The 17,537-nt window shown below is 48.4% G+C and overlaps 1 protein-coding gene across 2 annotated transcripts in view; it reads right to left on the bottom strand.

Annotated features, from left to right (window-relative positions):
* The window catches only part of ephb1 (EPH receptor B1), a 161,924-nt gene extending 148,084 nt beyond the window's left edge, over positions 1-13,840 (bottom strand). For both annotated transcript variants that reach the window (XM_028975172.1, XM_028975173.1), the window contains exon 1: positions 13,667-13,840. In XM_028975172.1, the coding sequence (XP_028831005.1) occupies positions 13,667-13,724 (58 nt within the window). In that variant the 5' untranslated portion in view covers positions 13,725-13,840. The remainder of the gene's footprint in view (positions 1-13,666) is intronic.
* Positions 13,841-17,537: the final 3,697 nt, after the last annotated feature.

Raw genomic sequence — 17,537 nt, 5'->3', positions numbered from 1 at the left:
TGCTCCCCTCTGGTAAATGCTACGGGAGCAGCACCACGCACACCACATGATTCAGAGACAGTCATCAGAGTCCAGAATGGACAGAGTGACCATTTCCTCGTTCCCACCCAATACAACACAATTCGATACAACGTGTCATATTTATATATATAATATTTGCCTAGTCTGCGCCACCTAGTTTGCCCCATGAGCCTAATGTGCATCGTTACATCAGTTTACCACTGCTACCTCATTTCTGACGTATGCAATTACCTAATATTGCATGTGTCATTGATGTGTATAGTCATTAATTTAATTTTTGTTACATATCCCCACTGGCTCTTTTATCTGCAGCTTTTATGTCCTTTACTCTACACTGCCCTTACCTGACACTATAGTCCAAGAATTTTGCTGTATTGCAAAACACATGTGGCAATAAATTGTTCACCAAGGCTTTTGAAGGGCAGAATTTTTTTTTTTTTTTTGCTGAAATTACTGCAAAGTTGGCAATAGCATTATATTATTATGACAATAAAACTTTACTCCTTGTTCTGAATTTACAATTTGGGCGACTCAGTGAACAGTGAGACATGGTGCACGTTCTCCAATGGACATGTGCCCTGTCAGCTTGCCTTTCAGACTGGTTCAAATGTTCTCTTTGGCATAAAAAATACAATGTAAAATGCGACGGAAAAAAATGCAACATATTGTTGTTTTTGGTGGCCTTTTAGTTTTAGTGTAGTCTTTGCGCCATTTTTGTTTTTTATGAGTCTTAGTCACGTCCAGACTCATTTTAGTCTAGTCAACTTTAATTCAACTAAATGTCTGAGCATTTCAGTCAGATTTAAACCAGAATTATACATGATCTATTTAATGAAAATTGTATTTTAGTCTCTGTTTTAGTAAAAGTATTTTATCCCAGTCAAAATAGTACAAGTAGAATAGACAAAAAATATATATATTTTAGTCAAACCCATTTCATATTTAAAGCACTGTTATCTTACTATTATAATATTGTTACCTTATCGACTCAAGAATACTGTACATCCATTCATGGGCCCCAATTTTTCCACCACAAATTCTGTTTTCTTTTCTACTTCTTTGTAAAGAAGGTGTTCTAAATAATGTCATGAATGTGAATTGAGGAAGTGATATCATCTGTGCGTTCAGTTGGGAGAAAGAAAAAAACAGAAATACTAAATAATAACTTAATAATAACTTTATAATAATTATTTTGACATGACCATCATTTACGTTGTGTCTCGCATCGTTTCTGTCAGTTCATAAAGGCTCGTTGACAATGATTTTCCCACAAGCTCCCACATCGCCCCAATCTAAGATACTCTGATGAAAGCGGAGCATCTGCAGTCTACAGCCAAGGTGAACGCTGCCAATACGCACATGTATTTGCATGGTTTGCATTTCTGCTGATGTGGTTTAGGGTCTGCACAGTGAGGGCTTTCCTCACAAGGTCAGACAGATAAAAAAGCTCTAGCCTTTGGCTTCGCCTCATATAAATGCAGAACATTGCACCAAAGAGAAGAAAGCAAAAAAAGAAGGGCATTAGATGCTGAGCAGACATCACAGAAAGAAAAAAAAAAACGCTGAGAGCAAGTTGGGAAAGGAACGCCGACTTCAGGTAGAACCCAGAGCTGTTCTATGCCCTGTGCTCCACTCGCCAACATGAAAGAAGCTGGATTAGCGTTTAAAACATACTCAATATTGCTGGAAGTATCAAGAGCAGCATCTGACAAAGATCTCTTGAAAAGCAAGACTTTCTCCTGAACGTGTACAGCTGAATAGTTCATTGAATTTCAGAAAATGAGGTGTTGATAACAGGTTTTGCCCGTCAACGTAACATAACACACTGGCCAACAGTGTAAAGGGCAGGTTTCAAAACTACAGGACAGTAAATGAAATATTTGGAGATGCCATGACCCAGCCGTCTAGCCACCGTAATTTGTCCCTGAAAACCAAATAGCTAGAACCCTTAAAATGAGCAGCAGCATAATGTTCTCCCCACATTACTACTAACCCAGGAAGCCGACGAAATTCAGTTTATTAACTTTGAGGTCTCCATTAGCCACATGACTCCATCCTCACTCCCCTCACCTACAGAGGCCTGTCGACCCCCGCGGTGCAGCAGGTGTCACACTAGGACACCCGCTCTCTGAGCGCATCGTCAAAAAGACAGAGCTGTGAAATAGGGGGTGACAGGTCTCTGGCTCGGGGCCGCTAATTGCCCACCCCTGGTTCCGACTGGAATGGATGGAGCCATCATACGGCGTGGCGAGGAGGTCCGGCCAGGAGATCCAGTGGCTGTGGCGCGGTTAACAGGGTCATTCGTCCATTCACAGGGAGTCCATGACCCCGCTGAGGACCCCCGCATGACAGCAGGGATTACAGGAAACCGATGGAGGAATTGTTATCTCGCCCAAGTCCCTGGGACGGTGACACACGGTTCGTCGTCCCCAACCAATCCCGCCTCCAACCTCTCACTCGTTCACACATTCACCCTCTCATCCACACAGTCCCCCAGTCTCCTGCAGGATTAGCCACTGGCTTGCGTACTGGAAACCATAAGCCAATTGGGTGGAATTAGAGGATTAGCATAATTAAGGCATTTGGTCTGTGGGAAAAGAGAAAAATTGCAGCCAAGTTCCATATTTCTCTTCCCAATCATTGCGTGCCAAATGCGGGGCAATTTCCTCCATAGTTACACTTTCACCGGTGTCATCTTTTTCTGGACCTGGTGAGGGGATGCATTGTTCCTCTGTGGTTGTGGCATGGGTGGGTCGGGAGGATCGCGTTTCTAGAGGTCCTGTTTCAGACCGACCAGCACTTCCTCAACTGATATTAACCCCCACCATAAAAAAAAACTGCTGCCGATCCACCGCATTCTTCCCACAGTCCCGTTTTTATCACTCATTTTCTTACTGCCCAACAGGATACGGTTACAAAAGAACCTTTCATCCGTCCCAGGAGCTGAGGACGGAAGAAGAAAAGATGAAGGGGGGGGGGGGGGGGTTGTCATGCTGCTGTCGCTTCGTTAATTGTGAGCGTTTTCCCTCTGCTGATTATCCCATTATTATGTGTCCATTACAAATGTGCTGACGTCAGTCGCAGGCCAAACGACAATAGTGCTGCAAAGGAGGGGGTTCGAAAGAAATGAACTTCTCTTCTTCACTATGTTACCTCTACCTGTTTTTGCAGCGGTTAGATAGATAGATAGATAGATAGATAGATAGATAGATAGATAGATAGATAGATAGATAGATAGATAGATAGATAGATAGATAGATAGATAGATAGATAGATAGATAGATAGATAGATAGATAGATAGATAGATAGATAGATGCAAGAACGACAACATGACCATATGTGTCAGGCTAATAAATTCCCATTTGCTTTGATAAAGCTGTTTACGGGGTAATAAACCATTCCACAGTTGGTGCAGCTCATTTACGGAAGCATCATGTGCAATAACTCATAACGAGTGTGGCGTTTACACAGGCCGTACGTGATTTACCGCAATGCTTATTTAAATTAGCGCGATCTAACGCCGGGAAGTGTATACAGAGAACGCTGGCCACAAAACGAATCCTGTACGCGTTCTTGTACATAGAAAATCCTTTGGAATCAGATGACCTCACGTGGGCCTTTCATGAGTGTATCTTCTGAGAAAGAGTCGCCGTGACATTTCCCTCCATCAGTGACTAAGCGCCCTAATCCTCACCTGTACAGTCATGAAATCATCACATGCCGAAATGCCAAGAATCCCAGATCCACATTCAAACAAGAGAGCCGTCCTCCCGCCCAAAGCCACGGCAATCCCTGCATTAACCGGATCTGTAGCAGGCGGGTGTGGGTGTGGGTGTGGGTGTGGGAGTGTGTGCGCGCATTGTGTCTTGTCATGCGCGAGACGGTGAAAGCCAGACTTTAAATACCAGCGGAAGATCAAAATAAAATCATCACCGCAGCAGGAGCCCCCCCATCTCCGTCAATTTCAACCACCATCACTTTGATGAACGTTTTCTTACTTTCTTCTTCTCCTCCTTTAAGGCGGGTGTTGAACGTGGGTACGTGGGTACAGCCCTCTGGTGAGAGCCCGGCGTCTCCGAGCCGGGGCCATTACGGCACATCTAAGGCCCCTCCGTTACGAAACGTTCCCGCTGCAGATCGCGACCTCCGCACCCCGTCAAGGTCAACACGCTCTCGTAAGCGAGATGGGGCACTTACCGGCGTGTAGGCAGCGCAACCGGCGCGGCTCAAACAACCTTGATGGTGTTGAGGTCGCGATGTGGGAACTTTTTTTTTTGGGGGGGGGGGTCAAATTGCTGAGCTGGAGACGAGATAAGCTTTCACAGATCTCTTTTCTGCTGGAAAGCGATATCCACACCTGCCCACACCGACTATTCAAAGCACGGAACACCGGGGGACGGATCTGCGGATGCTTGCGGCGCCCCCTTTTTTATTTATTTCCTATGTATTTACTATTTCAAGTAGCACCTCAAGATTTTAATCATTTAAAGTGGTGGGGGGGGGGGGAAGAGAAATTATAGCAGAGTTTACATTCGTTTTTTGTTTTTTCTTTATCCACCTCAGGCAACCAAGGGACTTTGTCCATCACTGTCAACGTTTCATTACTGCCTATGTCCCTTAAGATAATACGTCATTACTAGGTTAAAGGGTTACGTAGGGGTTGGGCCAACATTGGATTGATGAGTATTAATTATTAACTTTTCAAACATATTGATGATTTAAAATTTAAAAACTTGCACAATGAAGGGCTGTATCGATTATGTTTCAAAAACTGATTTACATTCTGTGGGATCGGATAATCTTTATTGCATCTTTATTGGACAAGGGGTGATGATAATAAAACTCGTTTTATTAGATCTGACTGTGAAGGTGAATACGGGGTTCTGGTTTCCCCCTGGCAGGGATTACACCCGTACAACACCCCATTCCAGATGGCAGGAAACAGCGAAGTGTTGGCGGCACACCCTCCCTTTTTGGCACTTTGGGATCATTTTTTGGCTCACAGCTCTGCTAGGCCCATTCTGGCCAGATCTTAACTGGCACGGCCAGTGACACGGAACCGTTTTCCCATTTTTCGACGAGAATGACAATGTAATCAAGTACGCGCATAATCCCGTATGTAAAAGGTAAATTCCGCGCCTGCCCTGAACATCTCAGACAGATGCCTGGGCTGGCGGTAAAAGCCGGCCTGGGAAAGCCTCCGGAGTGGGACCGGAGTGTTTGAAGCGGAGTTTATACCCCGGAAGCCGATCCAGAGGTCTAGCTCATCATTAGACACGCAACCGCCTGGCAACACCAAGCACAACGAAGAGCGTCGCGCATTCGCGTTCTTCCCGCCACGCAGTCCATTTCGTCTTTAAACGTGGGCAGGTGCTCCATGACTCTGCAGAGGTTTCGCTCCAGGAGATCCTTCCGCCCCATTAATTTTTCAGAGCCAACACCACTCCACGCCGAGGGAGGCTCATTACCCCCTACACGAGAACCTGGGAGTCAACCCCCTTTGTGGCGGTGAATTTTCAAGCCTTTCGAGGATTAAAAAAAAAAAAAAAAAAGAGGCGAAGCTATAGATGAAGAAGGAGGGGCACGTCGGTATCGAGCAACGTGTGAAGCTCAGATCAAAAGAGTGAAGGGGGTTTTTAATGGCGTTCCGAGAGAGGGATCCGGGTGGGGCTCCCCAACCGCAAGCACCAGGCAGAGCGCGCGGATAATGATCTGAGCTCGCCGGCCCTGTTCCACCCAGCGGACGCGGCCGTGCCGGTGGTTTGTCCCCGGAGGCTGCACTTGCCTGGGGTCGATCCCCCTTCCCCTGCTTTAGGCCGGCCCTCCACGCGGCGCCGCGCCTCGCTTTCATATTCAGATGAGGCGGGCGCGTCTGATTGAAGCCTGACAGCGGTGAGAAGCCAAAAACATGGACGCTTCACCAGACTGCCTTGTTAGACAGACCAGGCAAGCGTGTGTGTGTGTGTGTGTGTGTGTGTGCGTGTGTGTGTGTCCAGGCTTTGGCAAACAATGTCGCAAATTAGCAGAAAACTGTGTTTCTGCTACTGTACCGCACCCTGTAGACGCTTTTCAGCTTGCTGGCGTACCGAGGCCTGACAGCCGCGCAGAACATGCAGGACGTTCGTTCTGCCGACTGCTGCCGTGGCAACTCATTAAAGGCTAAAAGGCCCCTGCGGTGCGAACAGGGCCGTCGTGGTGATGCAGCAGATTTGTGGACCTGACCAACCAACCAAAAATAAGAAAAACCCGGGCCAGGTCCCGCCGCAGAACTCATGCTGCTCTAACAAGACCGGCTCTGGTTTTTGCCGGAGTCGTCATCATGAGCAAGAACAGAAACGTCCACTCGCAGTTGTTTAACTCAGCCTGTCTCCTAAATCTGTCCAAATCCGAGCCCTGGTGAATAATAAAAAGTTGTTGAAACAAGGTTCCCAGACGGCGCTGTGTTCAACACCGGAATCACGTACTCTTCACTTGAGCGCCTATCTAAACTAGGGGTGCTGAAATGAAATGCATGATCGATTCTGCATCGATGCCGTAATCGATTACATCATGATGACGATGCTTGGCCATTTTCTCATTTGAAAGTAGTGCCGGTAGTGACCGTGGCTGCCTGATCTGAGTACAGCGCTGCTCGGGGTGTCTGCGTGTCCAGAGATCTACATGCATAGTGGCGTGTGCATTTAAAGGAGAACCACCAGTATATATGAACAGCCACACCCACTGCTCACTGTAGCAAATCAAAGCGTCCACTCAGGCGTCCTTAACCCTTGTATTTGGACACTTCATGTGACCATGTAGAAAATGCATGGGATGCATTGCGATGCATTGATATCAAGCCATTGATAACTGTAATCGAATCGAATTGTGAGAAGTGAAGGTTCACACCTCTAATATACACCAATTTAGAATGTTATTAATAACCAATCAAAATGGTGATATTTTGAGCCAAATGTTAGACACAAACAGAGAACATATAGATTATGTATGACAGAGACACACGCCTCCAAAAAAGCACTAGTTACCTGTAACGTGGAGATGGTTAAAGTGAATGAGCACAGCACAATGAAATGTGTCCTCTGCATTTAACCCACCACCCTTAATGTGTGAGCAGTGTGTGGGGGGACGGTCCCTTGCTCAAGGGGACCTCAGTGGCACCCCGATTTCATGTCCGCTCCCAAAGCAGGAAGGCATTTGTTTGCAGTGTTTTAAATGCGGCACACAGCCGCCTGTGAACACACTGACCTCAGCACTTAAGCTTAGATTAATGAGATGCTGTTGATTAGGCGGCGTTGCCGGACTTGCACGCCGGGAGAAGTTTGGAGATAAGTTCGCAACGGGCTTAGTCCGCCGTGCGGCTAATTAACGTAATATAACGACAGGCCAGAGCGGCCACCTCTTATCTGGCCCCGGGGACCGGACCCACCTCTGCCCTGTCATTCTTCCCGCCGCGCCTCGGCCAACCTGGCAGCGCGGTGTAATTAGGGGGGCGCCGGCCATTTCCCATTACGCCCGCTGTTTAAAAATCGATACTTAATTACCTCGAAAAAACGCGCTCACGCCAGCCAGCAAGGAGACCGCAGGGGATCTTTTCCCAAAGAAGAAGGAGGAAAGATGAAATGAAAGTAAGCAGAGGAGGAGGCCTCCTGACAGAATCGTCCCCTTTGTCCGTCCCCCCGACTCTCCCAGCTGCACTGTCCACGCGCGAATGAAGAGATTACATTCACGCCGACGTGTGGTGAAATATGTGCAGAGGTCGCGACCCCCGGATGGGCAAAGGGGCCATAACTCAGCGTTAATGGGATGGTGGAGAGGCCCATTACTTTATGTTCTTAACCACATTTATTCCACCTTTTGCACATCAAACGTGCTGTAGAGAGCGCTGCCCAGGCACTGCGGAGAGCACTCGGAAATGTGCAGATAAACTGCTCTTTAATCAAAGATTAATGTTCCCTTACCATCAAGCTGCCCATATTCTGGCCCGTGTGCATCCGCAAATTAAATTAAAGTTTAAGCCAATTTTTTTTTTTTTTCCCAGTGCTTCAGGACCACAGACAATGAAGGTTACTGACACCTTCATTACAAAAGCCAGGACTTTTATTCATATTAGACATAATCCCATAAAGTCCAGAGACAAATCCTGGGGTTTTATCCAGCTCCCCGTCCAAACTGAGGAAAAGTCACGAAAAAAAATCACAGACCAAGGACTTGAGTAGAGATGTCTATTGGTCACCATATCGCTCTCAAATCTCATCTACTTAAATTGTCTGCTATTTCCAATAGATAAATCATGTGACTATTTCATTGCACTGGACGTTTAACCTTTAAAGACACTAAAATGAAAAATAAATGAATAAACAGGTGAGTGACGCCAGTGATATAGAGTGACCGCAGAATTGACCAATTATCGACCAAACACATCCGTGTAACTCTAGTTTTATGGGGGGGACCTCCTGTCCCCGGGAGGATTTAAGGAACAATTAAATTGTTCCCCATTTAGTTAAAGGAATAATAAATGAAGCTCTTCGTCCCAGTAGCTCCCCAAATTTCAGCGGCCCGTGTAAACTGAGAAAGAGCCCGAGATTAGTGTTTCACTTCACCGAGGGAACGAAAGTTAACTTGGGACCCCGACTCGCGCTGCACCCGACCGCGAGGCCTTGTTGAGTCCCGGCCTGTAAAGCTAGAAGCCCCAGGAGCGGCCTTGTTAAAAATCTCTGGAAACAGGACTCTCCATAATCAATGCGTTCTGCAACATCCCCTCTCCTGGAAATATTGAAGCGGCTCCGGTTTCTGCTGACACGGTCGTGTCACCCGACCCCCCCAAGCGCGGCGAGGCGAAAGTCAGAAGCGAGTCCCCCCAAACGAGGCGCGGGAAGGTATTTAGCACTTCCCAGAAGTACTGGACACCCTTTCTCTGCACACGTTGGGTTCTCCGCACCAGTGGCGGTGGAATTATGCCGGGTCTGGCAGGTGGCACAGTCTGTCGGTCTGGACCATGATATATGCGGGTCATCTGCAGAGCTCAGGTGCGGGTCAACGTTCTCCTTTCTTTATTAGAACCCAGACAGCCTTGTAAAAAAAAACCCCAAAAAAACAGAACCCAGGAAACTCTTAAAAGATAAGAAGGAGGGCGAGACGAAAAAAAAACACGGGAAAACAACAAGGTCTCTTATTTCTTGCACCACCAAACACACACATGTACACACACACATACACACTTCCTCCCCCTCTCCACCATCTGCTGTAAAGCTGCTCCAGGCTCGGATGACTCTGTGGGTAAGGTGAGCTCTGCAAAGGTGGGAAGGGAGTTGGGGACACGCCGAGTCTCCCAAGATGCTTAGCTCCGGTTTGTCAGGGACCGGGAGGACAGGAGAAAAGGCCACAGCAGAACTGGAGAAGGTCCCGGGGAACCCAGCTACACACACACACACACACTTCACACACAGAGATACCAAAGTGGTCTTTAGCGCGAGAAAAGGTCAGCAAAGTTGGAGATGCCTGCGGGAAAACGCTGACTACGAGACTCCTCAGAAGGACCTGGGACCTTGTCTCTGCTCCGGGATTAAGGTTTTTGAGGGCCTTGCTTTGGTTCATGGACGTTCCAGATCCAGAATATTTTATACAGATAACAGCTTTGTTCTGGCCTGGAACATTTTAATTGGGCGAGAGTGGCGCCAAAAAAAACGCCTTCTTGACGGCTCTTGCGATTCAGATTCCAAATCTGGGGTAATAAAACGAAAGAAGAGCCCACGCCACAAGACCTACTCGTACAAGTGCAATTCATGCAGCTGGAGGTCAATCGAATCTCGTACGTACGGAGCAGAGAGTCGCGTGAGGGGAAAGAGATCGGTACTACGAGGGTCTGCACTCTGGCAAAATGCATCCATTACGGATTAATGGCGCATCTTCACATCGGGCCCATCTTGGCCAATAATAGCGCTTCTACTCCAGTCCTGAGTGGCGGGGTCATCACCAGAGCGAAACACGTCAATATTCTACCTCTCTGGAAAGAAAGGGGGGAACTGAAATTAAACCGTATTACTGTAGGGATGTGACGATGCCACAAATACGGTTGGGATTAAAATGCATTGCAATATTAGCATGATCAACCTTTGCCGCTGTTTCGACACATGGCCGACCTCTAGCGAAAAAAGCTGGACTGTCCCCGCAACGCTTTACCCAAACGATAAGCATAGATACCCGAACAGGTCCAGGATCCCTGCGTCACACGTCTGCTGGGTCACGCCCTTCTGCCACCAAAACACATGCACATAGATTGACTTGAGGAGATCCAATAAAAAAAAAAAAATTTTTTGGCAAATGTATTTGAATTCATTACAAAATGCTATTTTAATTGCACTTTTGACAAAAAAGAAACAAATTATATTTTGTAAATGTTCTATCATTGAGGTAATGGTTTCAATCACATTTAAAAAACCGCGAGAAAAACGTGATGTGAACTCGAAATCATCAACCATATTGAACCACAAGTTGATCGCTTCGTTATATTCTTCTGTTCTGTTCTCTTCGCCTGAAGATGGTCTGAGCTGAAGATGTCGAAATAAACACCTTGATACCTATTTGCCAGGCAAATGCGAGTGGCTCTTCCTGAATGGGAACCCATTACTTTACCATCCAACGGCAGATAATAAACCCAGCCTCAGCTCTGCTACCACCACCTCTAAAGAGCTCAAATAAAGTGGCTCGTAAATAGGCAACTTAATGGACTCGTACAATTGGTGCCATCATCTGATAGGACGGTCCCATTAAAACTCCAATGGCTTAGGTGTCCAGTGAAACCCAAGAGCTGACAGCCGAGAGAAAGGAAATGCTGATCATAAGCGTTCCGGAGCGTCCCGTGATGAATAGGTTTAATGCTGGGGCCATTATTGAACTGACCTCTTATTGGCTGATGGTAAGATGGGGAAATGAAATGGATACGCGCCAAACCCGGTCCAGGAATCTGTTGGCCATGTCTGAGCGGCCCATGTATGGTCGTTGCGGTTTATTTGCGCAGTTGGACGCACCTGGAGCTTCTGGCAGCTGTTCGAGACGCGCCTAATGGATTAAATCGCGGCTACCGGATCAATCCTGCCGCCATTTGAATAAACGCTTCTCGCTTAGCTATTAAAAGCCCGGAGGCTGACGCTGGAGATACTCGGGATTGTTCTCTGGCCCAGAAACGTCTGGGACTTGTTGGGGTGGGGGGGAAGAAGGTTTGCTCCGATCCCACCCCCCCGTCTTCCCGACCAGCTCGGCAAAGGTCACAGAGCATCGGGCGGGAAACGGAGGCCGAGCTCGTTGATCAAATAAACAGCGCTGATTGCGGCGCATTAGCACAGCCCCTGGATAAAAGACGGGGAGCACGTCATCGAGCGCGGCCAAACGCGGAGGGGAGAAGGCAAGTAGGCAAATAAATCACCGGCCGGCATGGCGACGGAGAACCCAATTTGCATGCCATTAGGGCCGGGAAAAAGAAAGGAATGAGTAGACAAGCAAATCATTATTCACAACAGCGATGGCACTTCTCCCCACTCAGACAACACGTATTCATGTTGGCCCTCAAACCAATTAGTCCCAAACCGGCCCGCTCAATTACGCTCGCGGACAGGAGCGATGGACCCGAATGGAGGGGGACGCGGCACCCTCATCCGCCCACAGGCTGTTTCGGCTCTGCGGAGAAATCCAGTCAAGTAGGGCAGAGGGGGACAAAGGAGTTCGGGGCTCTTACAAGATGGAGAAGGAAAACAGAGAAAGTGTCAGATGGAGGAGCGCGAGAGGGAGGGGCGACGTAGCGGAAGAGAGAGGACGATAGGTGGAGAAGACCAGAAAGGGCCGACAGAGAGCATCAGGGGAAAATAAGGAAGAGTCACCACGCTGGAGGGGACGGATAAAAAAGACATGCGCGGGGGCGCCGTTTCCAACAACAGAACCTCCGAGCGGCTGTCCAGTCCCCTTACAGCTCATCTCTCGACAGCCCACACCACGATACCAGACGTTCTCCGCCCGCGGGAGCCGGTGGACGCGTCCAACAGGCCGCCGAGAGAAGCCAACACGCCATCCATCTCCCTCCTTCCACAAATCCAGAGATGAGGGGCAAAGTTGTCCACTCTAAAACGGGAACGTTCCTGTCCGATCTGGCGTTTCGGGTGATTTTTTAAAAATAGCTTCCAGAGTGGATTTCTCTTTACAGCGAATCCGTGTTTTTCTGGTGAAAACGCTGATGTATCAGCCCGACCTCCAACCTGACCTATAACCCCAAACGCGTCACACATACATCAGTGCCGGATAACACGCTCGTATTTGTGCTGCAGAAACTACACGAAGAGCGGGGAGTTACAGCGCCACCTACAGGCATGGAGGGGGGTTAAAACAGCATTCGGGACGTCCTCTGCGTGGATCACAACATCTCAGATAACGCTCTCGCGTGGACGCACGTTTCTTGGAAACCCTTCTGGAAGCCGGACTTCCCGGTTCTAACCCAGCAGGCGCCCCGGCGAGGCCCAATCAGCCGCTGACGCCCAGATGGTCCGGCGGCCCTGTCCACGTCCCCCATTGTGGCAGGCAGATCTTTGACACATTGTTTGTGATTACTGGGTTGATTCGGCGATTAGGGGCACGTAATCTGATTATCTGGGGCGCGGGAGACGTGGACGGTACAGTTTGAGCCCGGGGAGAAGCAACAGATCGGGGATCAGCAAACATTTTAACCTGCCAAAGGCCATTTCCCTTTCAATTACCCATCAAATTGGGGGAATTACTTCTCGTCCTCCATCCGTATTCAGCAGGCACACCCATCTGCTCAGCAGCCGCCATGGCGCCATTCGGACAGGTTTATGGCTTTCGTGCTGCCATTTTTATTTTATTTTTTTATTCCCGGTGAACGACCATGCGAAAGTGCCATTGCAAAGAGTCTCATTTACTGTAACATACTTACCAATTCTGCTTCAAATCTGAAGGGACTTTATTCAAAAGCAATACAGTCCATTTTTTAAACTATTACAGACCACATTTGGACCTGTCAGTGACCCTACATTATGGCTGCATGTACGAATATTTAATTATACATTTTAAAGATTGGCCACATGTTCAGTATGCGTACAAGCGGCTTTTTGTTGGCGATATAAAAGATGTAATTTAACAGTCCTGGACGGGGTGTTTTTCGCAGTGAGGCAGGCAGACAGACGGAGTGACAGACAGCCTGTTACAACCACCGGGGCACAAATCTGAGGCTGGAGAATATGTTGACCACCGAAATGGAAATCAATCAACCCCCCTCACACACACACACACACACACACTCACACACACCTCTGACTACACAAGGTGTTGGTGCTGGCATTACTGAATCCTCCAGTCAACAGCCATCTGCCAGCCGAGCCCCTGCTCCTCCGCCAGCCGTGCGGGGACACCGGGACACCGGGACTCCGGCCCGGTACCGGACAGCTCAAACACAGACCGAACGTTTCTTTTTTTTTACTTCTTTTCTTTTGACTTTTTTTTTTATTATTATTAAATCCAACCGATGAAGCGCGATATTCCTCCACCGGGTCTCCGCTGTGGAGAAATCTAGCCGGGACGAGCTCCCGTTATTCCACGTGCGCCCCTATAATGAAAGTCCGTCCGCCGCGGCACCCCGACATTTACCTTCCACCGCAGACGCCGCCGTGACCAGACAGAAGAGGGCGAGCAAATCCACTGTCATGGCGAAGTCTGGTGTGTGTCCCGGTATTCCTGCGGAGGTCGGTGTGTCACATTTCAGGCTGTAGTAAACAGTGCGCGAGAGCCGTGGCTGCCTGGGATGAGCGGGGGTCCGGGACCCCCCCCCTTACACACGCACCCCCCCCCGGCCCGCGCTTAAAAATGCCCCGGACCAATCGCAGGGCGAAGCGGCGGAGAGCGCCGGCCAATGGCGTGCGGCCGGCCCCGCCCACCGGCGCCTTCCGTCGGGAAGAGAGACAGCGCCGACACGCGGCCGGCAGGGGCACGACGGACGAGCAGAGAGAACAAGTAGCACTTGCTCCTGTCCCTGGTTCGGAAATATTATCCCTTTTAATTTTCATATTGTTATTGTGATTTTTTTTTTTAATCATGCAAATCGTGAAAAGAAAAGCCTGTTTTGCGCCTCATTCCACTCGGATTTCAGCACACTTATTAATTAGGCAAAGCGAGACCTTAACCAATACTCGTGACCGAGGCGGTGTTAATGGGGCCTTTCTCGTCTGTGGGAAATAGCCAAATTAGGCCTTTCCAGACTCTCTTAGGTTAATTGGTCTTCTTAATTAGCCTGAAGATCTGAGGACTTGATTAACTGATGAACTGGATAGAACGTCTGCGTTTTGCATGCAGAGAAGCCCAGTGGATAAACACAGACACACACACAGACACACACACACATCGACAGACACTCCGATCCATCCCCTGGCTCCAAAAGCATGCTGCAAGCTCAGACCAGCCTTGTTATCTTTGTCACAACAGTGGCAAGACATTTGCATCCAAATCGTGCCTTAATTACCCAGCGTGCATGGGGAGAGTTTGTAATGATATTTAGGAGGCTGACGCTCGGCCTCCCCTCCCTCGCTCTTCTTCCTCGTCCTCTTGCGTCGTGACAATTGTGAGCGGCCGCCGATCAGCAGATGGGCAACACGAAAGCCCCCGGTACGCCTTCAGAGAAACGCTTGGCAATAAAGGTGCATCTACACCCGTCTGCTGCCCCCCCACCCCTCCCTCACCCTCTCAAAACAGAAAATTCAATTCGGCCTCCATGTCCCCACAAAACCAGCACGGGGCCACCAGCGACAGCAGAGGCTTGGACACGAGTTGCCCCGTAACCCTGGTAACCCTTCTTTGTTGCTGGAGTGCAGTTATTCGGAGGGTCCATCAGGACCTCGGCAGGGAAAAGGGGTCAACATTGGCGCCTCGGTTCCGTCCCGCAACAGGTTTCTAAAGGGTTTGAGTGGCCTGTTGATGAGATGGAGCAATAAAAAAATGAAAAATACTAATGAGAAGAAGGCCGGAAAAAAGAGCTGTAATTGCTACACAGGTAGCCCCTCTCACCCACACGTGCTCCCGGAAAGACAAATAATGGCTCAGCATCAAACAGACCCGACCGAGGGAATTAATTCATGGATTGACATTCAGGTTTCATTTATTATGCCCCCCCCCCCCCCCCCCCCCACACACACACACGCTTTTAATTGAACGCACCCAGTGTCATTAATTGATATGCCAGAAAAAATGGAAGAAGTATGATAATTAGCACCTCTTCCTCCCCGAGGGCGGTATGTCAGGGCGGCCCCAAATTGGTCAATCGCTGCGAAAACGGCGCACAATTTAGAATGTATTAATATTCAAATGCATATACATCATAACTTAACCATCAGCCAACTCTTAAAATCTCAGGGATCTCCGTATAAATAACGTCTTGGCGACAGCGATGTAAAAAGAAGAACTAGGGCAAAGCTCACACCACACAGCAAGTAAATATATAAAAAAGAACATAACAGACCTGGAGAGCATCATTTGGTCCCTTCAGAAGGCTGCCGTCTTCAGGCGCCATTTTTCATTTTTAATAGTCGAGCGCGGAACGCTCCAGGGTGCAGGGGGGGTGAGCGGGAGGGAGGTTGGGGTCGTGTGACCCTGTCGCACTGTGAATTTACAACAGGCTCTGCAGCAGCCTTGTTTGTCTGGACCCGGGCTTCGGGGTGCAGGCGAGCCGTCCCGGGTCATCCCTGGAAAAGGACGCCACTCCCAAAACAATCAATCCCTGTTTGCTCCGGCCACCCTCAGGGAGAGCTAGGGAACACACACACACACACACACACACATACACATATACACACATACTTAGCAAAGGCCGCCTTTCCTATGCAGCCATTATTACATTTCTGAAATGTAACCAAATTTAACCTGATCTTTACCCCTGAAACTAGCCAGGTAGCGAAGACATGATAAAGACCCCCCCACAACCCTCACAATCCAGTCTGAGAAGAACCTCCACACATTCATCAGCCACCCCTTACCCTGAACGCCCCCCCAGCAGAGGCTCCGTACCTCCACTGCTCCAACTGGTGTGTGTGTGTGTGTGTGTGTGTGTGCGTGTGTTAAATCAATAGAGCCATTGTTGCTCCGAGTTGCCTGAACGGAAGGCAGGCTGTGCTTTGTTCTGTTGGCCTGGTCACGAGTGTTCAGGATAGCTGCATGTTATTTAGGTGGACGTGAGCCCTGCTGTAGAGTTGCGCATTGTGCGCCACTTTTATCAACGTCTATAAGACCCGGTTGGGGGTCCTATGCTGCCTTAGCCACACGGTGTCAGCTCGGCTTATTAAAAAGGTCACCGAGCCTATGATTCCTTGCTACGGAATCATGAGTCTGTGACCCGTAAGCATGTCTGCACAGAGAACTGTTGTTTCTGTGTTCTTTTTACATACCTCATTTAACCAGGTTGTTCCGAAACGTCTTTTTTTTTTACACACCTGTCACAACAAAGCACGGTAAAAAAAGAACGAAGAATAGAACACGTTTTGAAGGTTGCCTAGAAGCGGCAGATAATAAGGTGGCTTGCGGGAAGCGGGAAAAACTGTACAGCCGTGTGGCATCTCGTTCCTAACAAAGGTAGCCGGGCAATAAACTGAGCGAAGAGGCACGGAGAGAAAAAACGGAACATAAACCAGACGGAAAGTTGTGTGTGGGGAGGCAGAAATGAGGGGACGGGAAAGAGGGATATTGGCTATATGATGGAAATGGAAGTGTAAAAATGAAATGTCCCACTCAATAAACACACAGTCGCGCTCACACTGGCCCGGACCCCAGGGGGACAGGATGGTTATTAGGGTCTGTGCTGCATCATGAGTCCATTCGTCTTCCCGTGGCTGTTAGGGTCCACCTTCATTCCGGAATACAGACGTGCCACACGGGGTGTGTGAAAGAGTAAAGAAAGCGTTCCATTATTTCCCATCAGCGGCTCTGAGGAAACATGACTTCTTTGAGTACTTAAACTGTGAGAAACTGTTGCGCGCCTGGCATTGTGAAGTGTTGCACCCTGGGAGAGAATTAATATCCCCTCATTAAATAATGACATATTTCTCATGATAAACATTTAATAGTCCCACGGGTGGACAACAACAGCAAAAAGACGTTGCAGGAGAGACAATGAAAAAAACCTGCACAGACCTTAGGAAACCCTGCAGCAAATGAGAATAGAACAAATAATAGTAATAATATCAAGTAAATCATATTGCCATGGTTATTTTTACTGATGAACATTAATATGGATACGACAAGATCCTTGTTGGTCAGCAGACGTCCTTCAACTGTCGGACTGTGGGCTCTAGGGCGGCGGTTCTATTGTTCTGCTCTACTTAAACAGTTTACACAGGAGCTAGTTTTGTTCATAACATCTATATTATTATACAGCAAGTGAGGGTATCAACTATATTGAGTATATTAAGAATAACATTTAAACACGCAGCAGAAGTGGGAACACACCCGCCATAAATTCACAGGTTCCAACCCCACT

The sequence above is a fragment of the Denticeps clupeoides genome, chromosome 4 (assembly GCF_900700375.1).
Source record: "Denticeps clupeoides chromosome 4, fDenClu1.1, whole genome shotgun sequence".
Lineage (NCBI taxonomy): Eukaryota > Metazoa > Chordata > Actinopteri > Clupeiformes > Denticipitidae > Denticeps > Denticeps clupeoides.
This window is presented reverse-complemented; position numbering and strand designations above follow the sequence as displayed.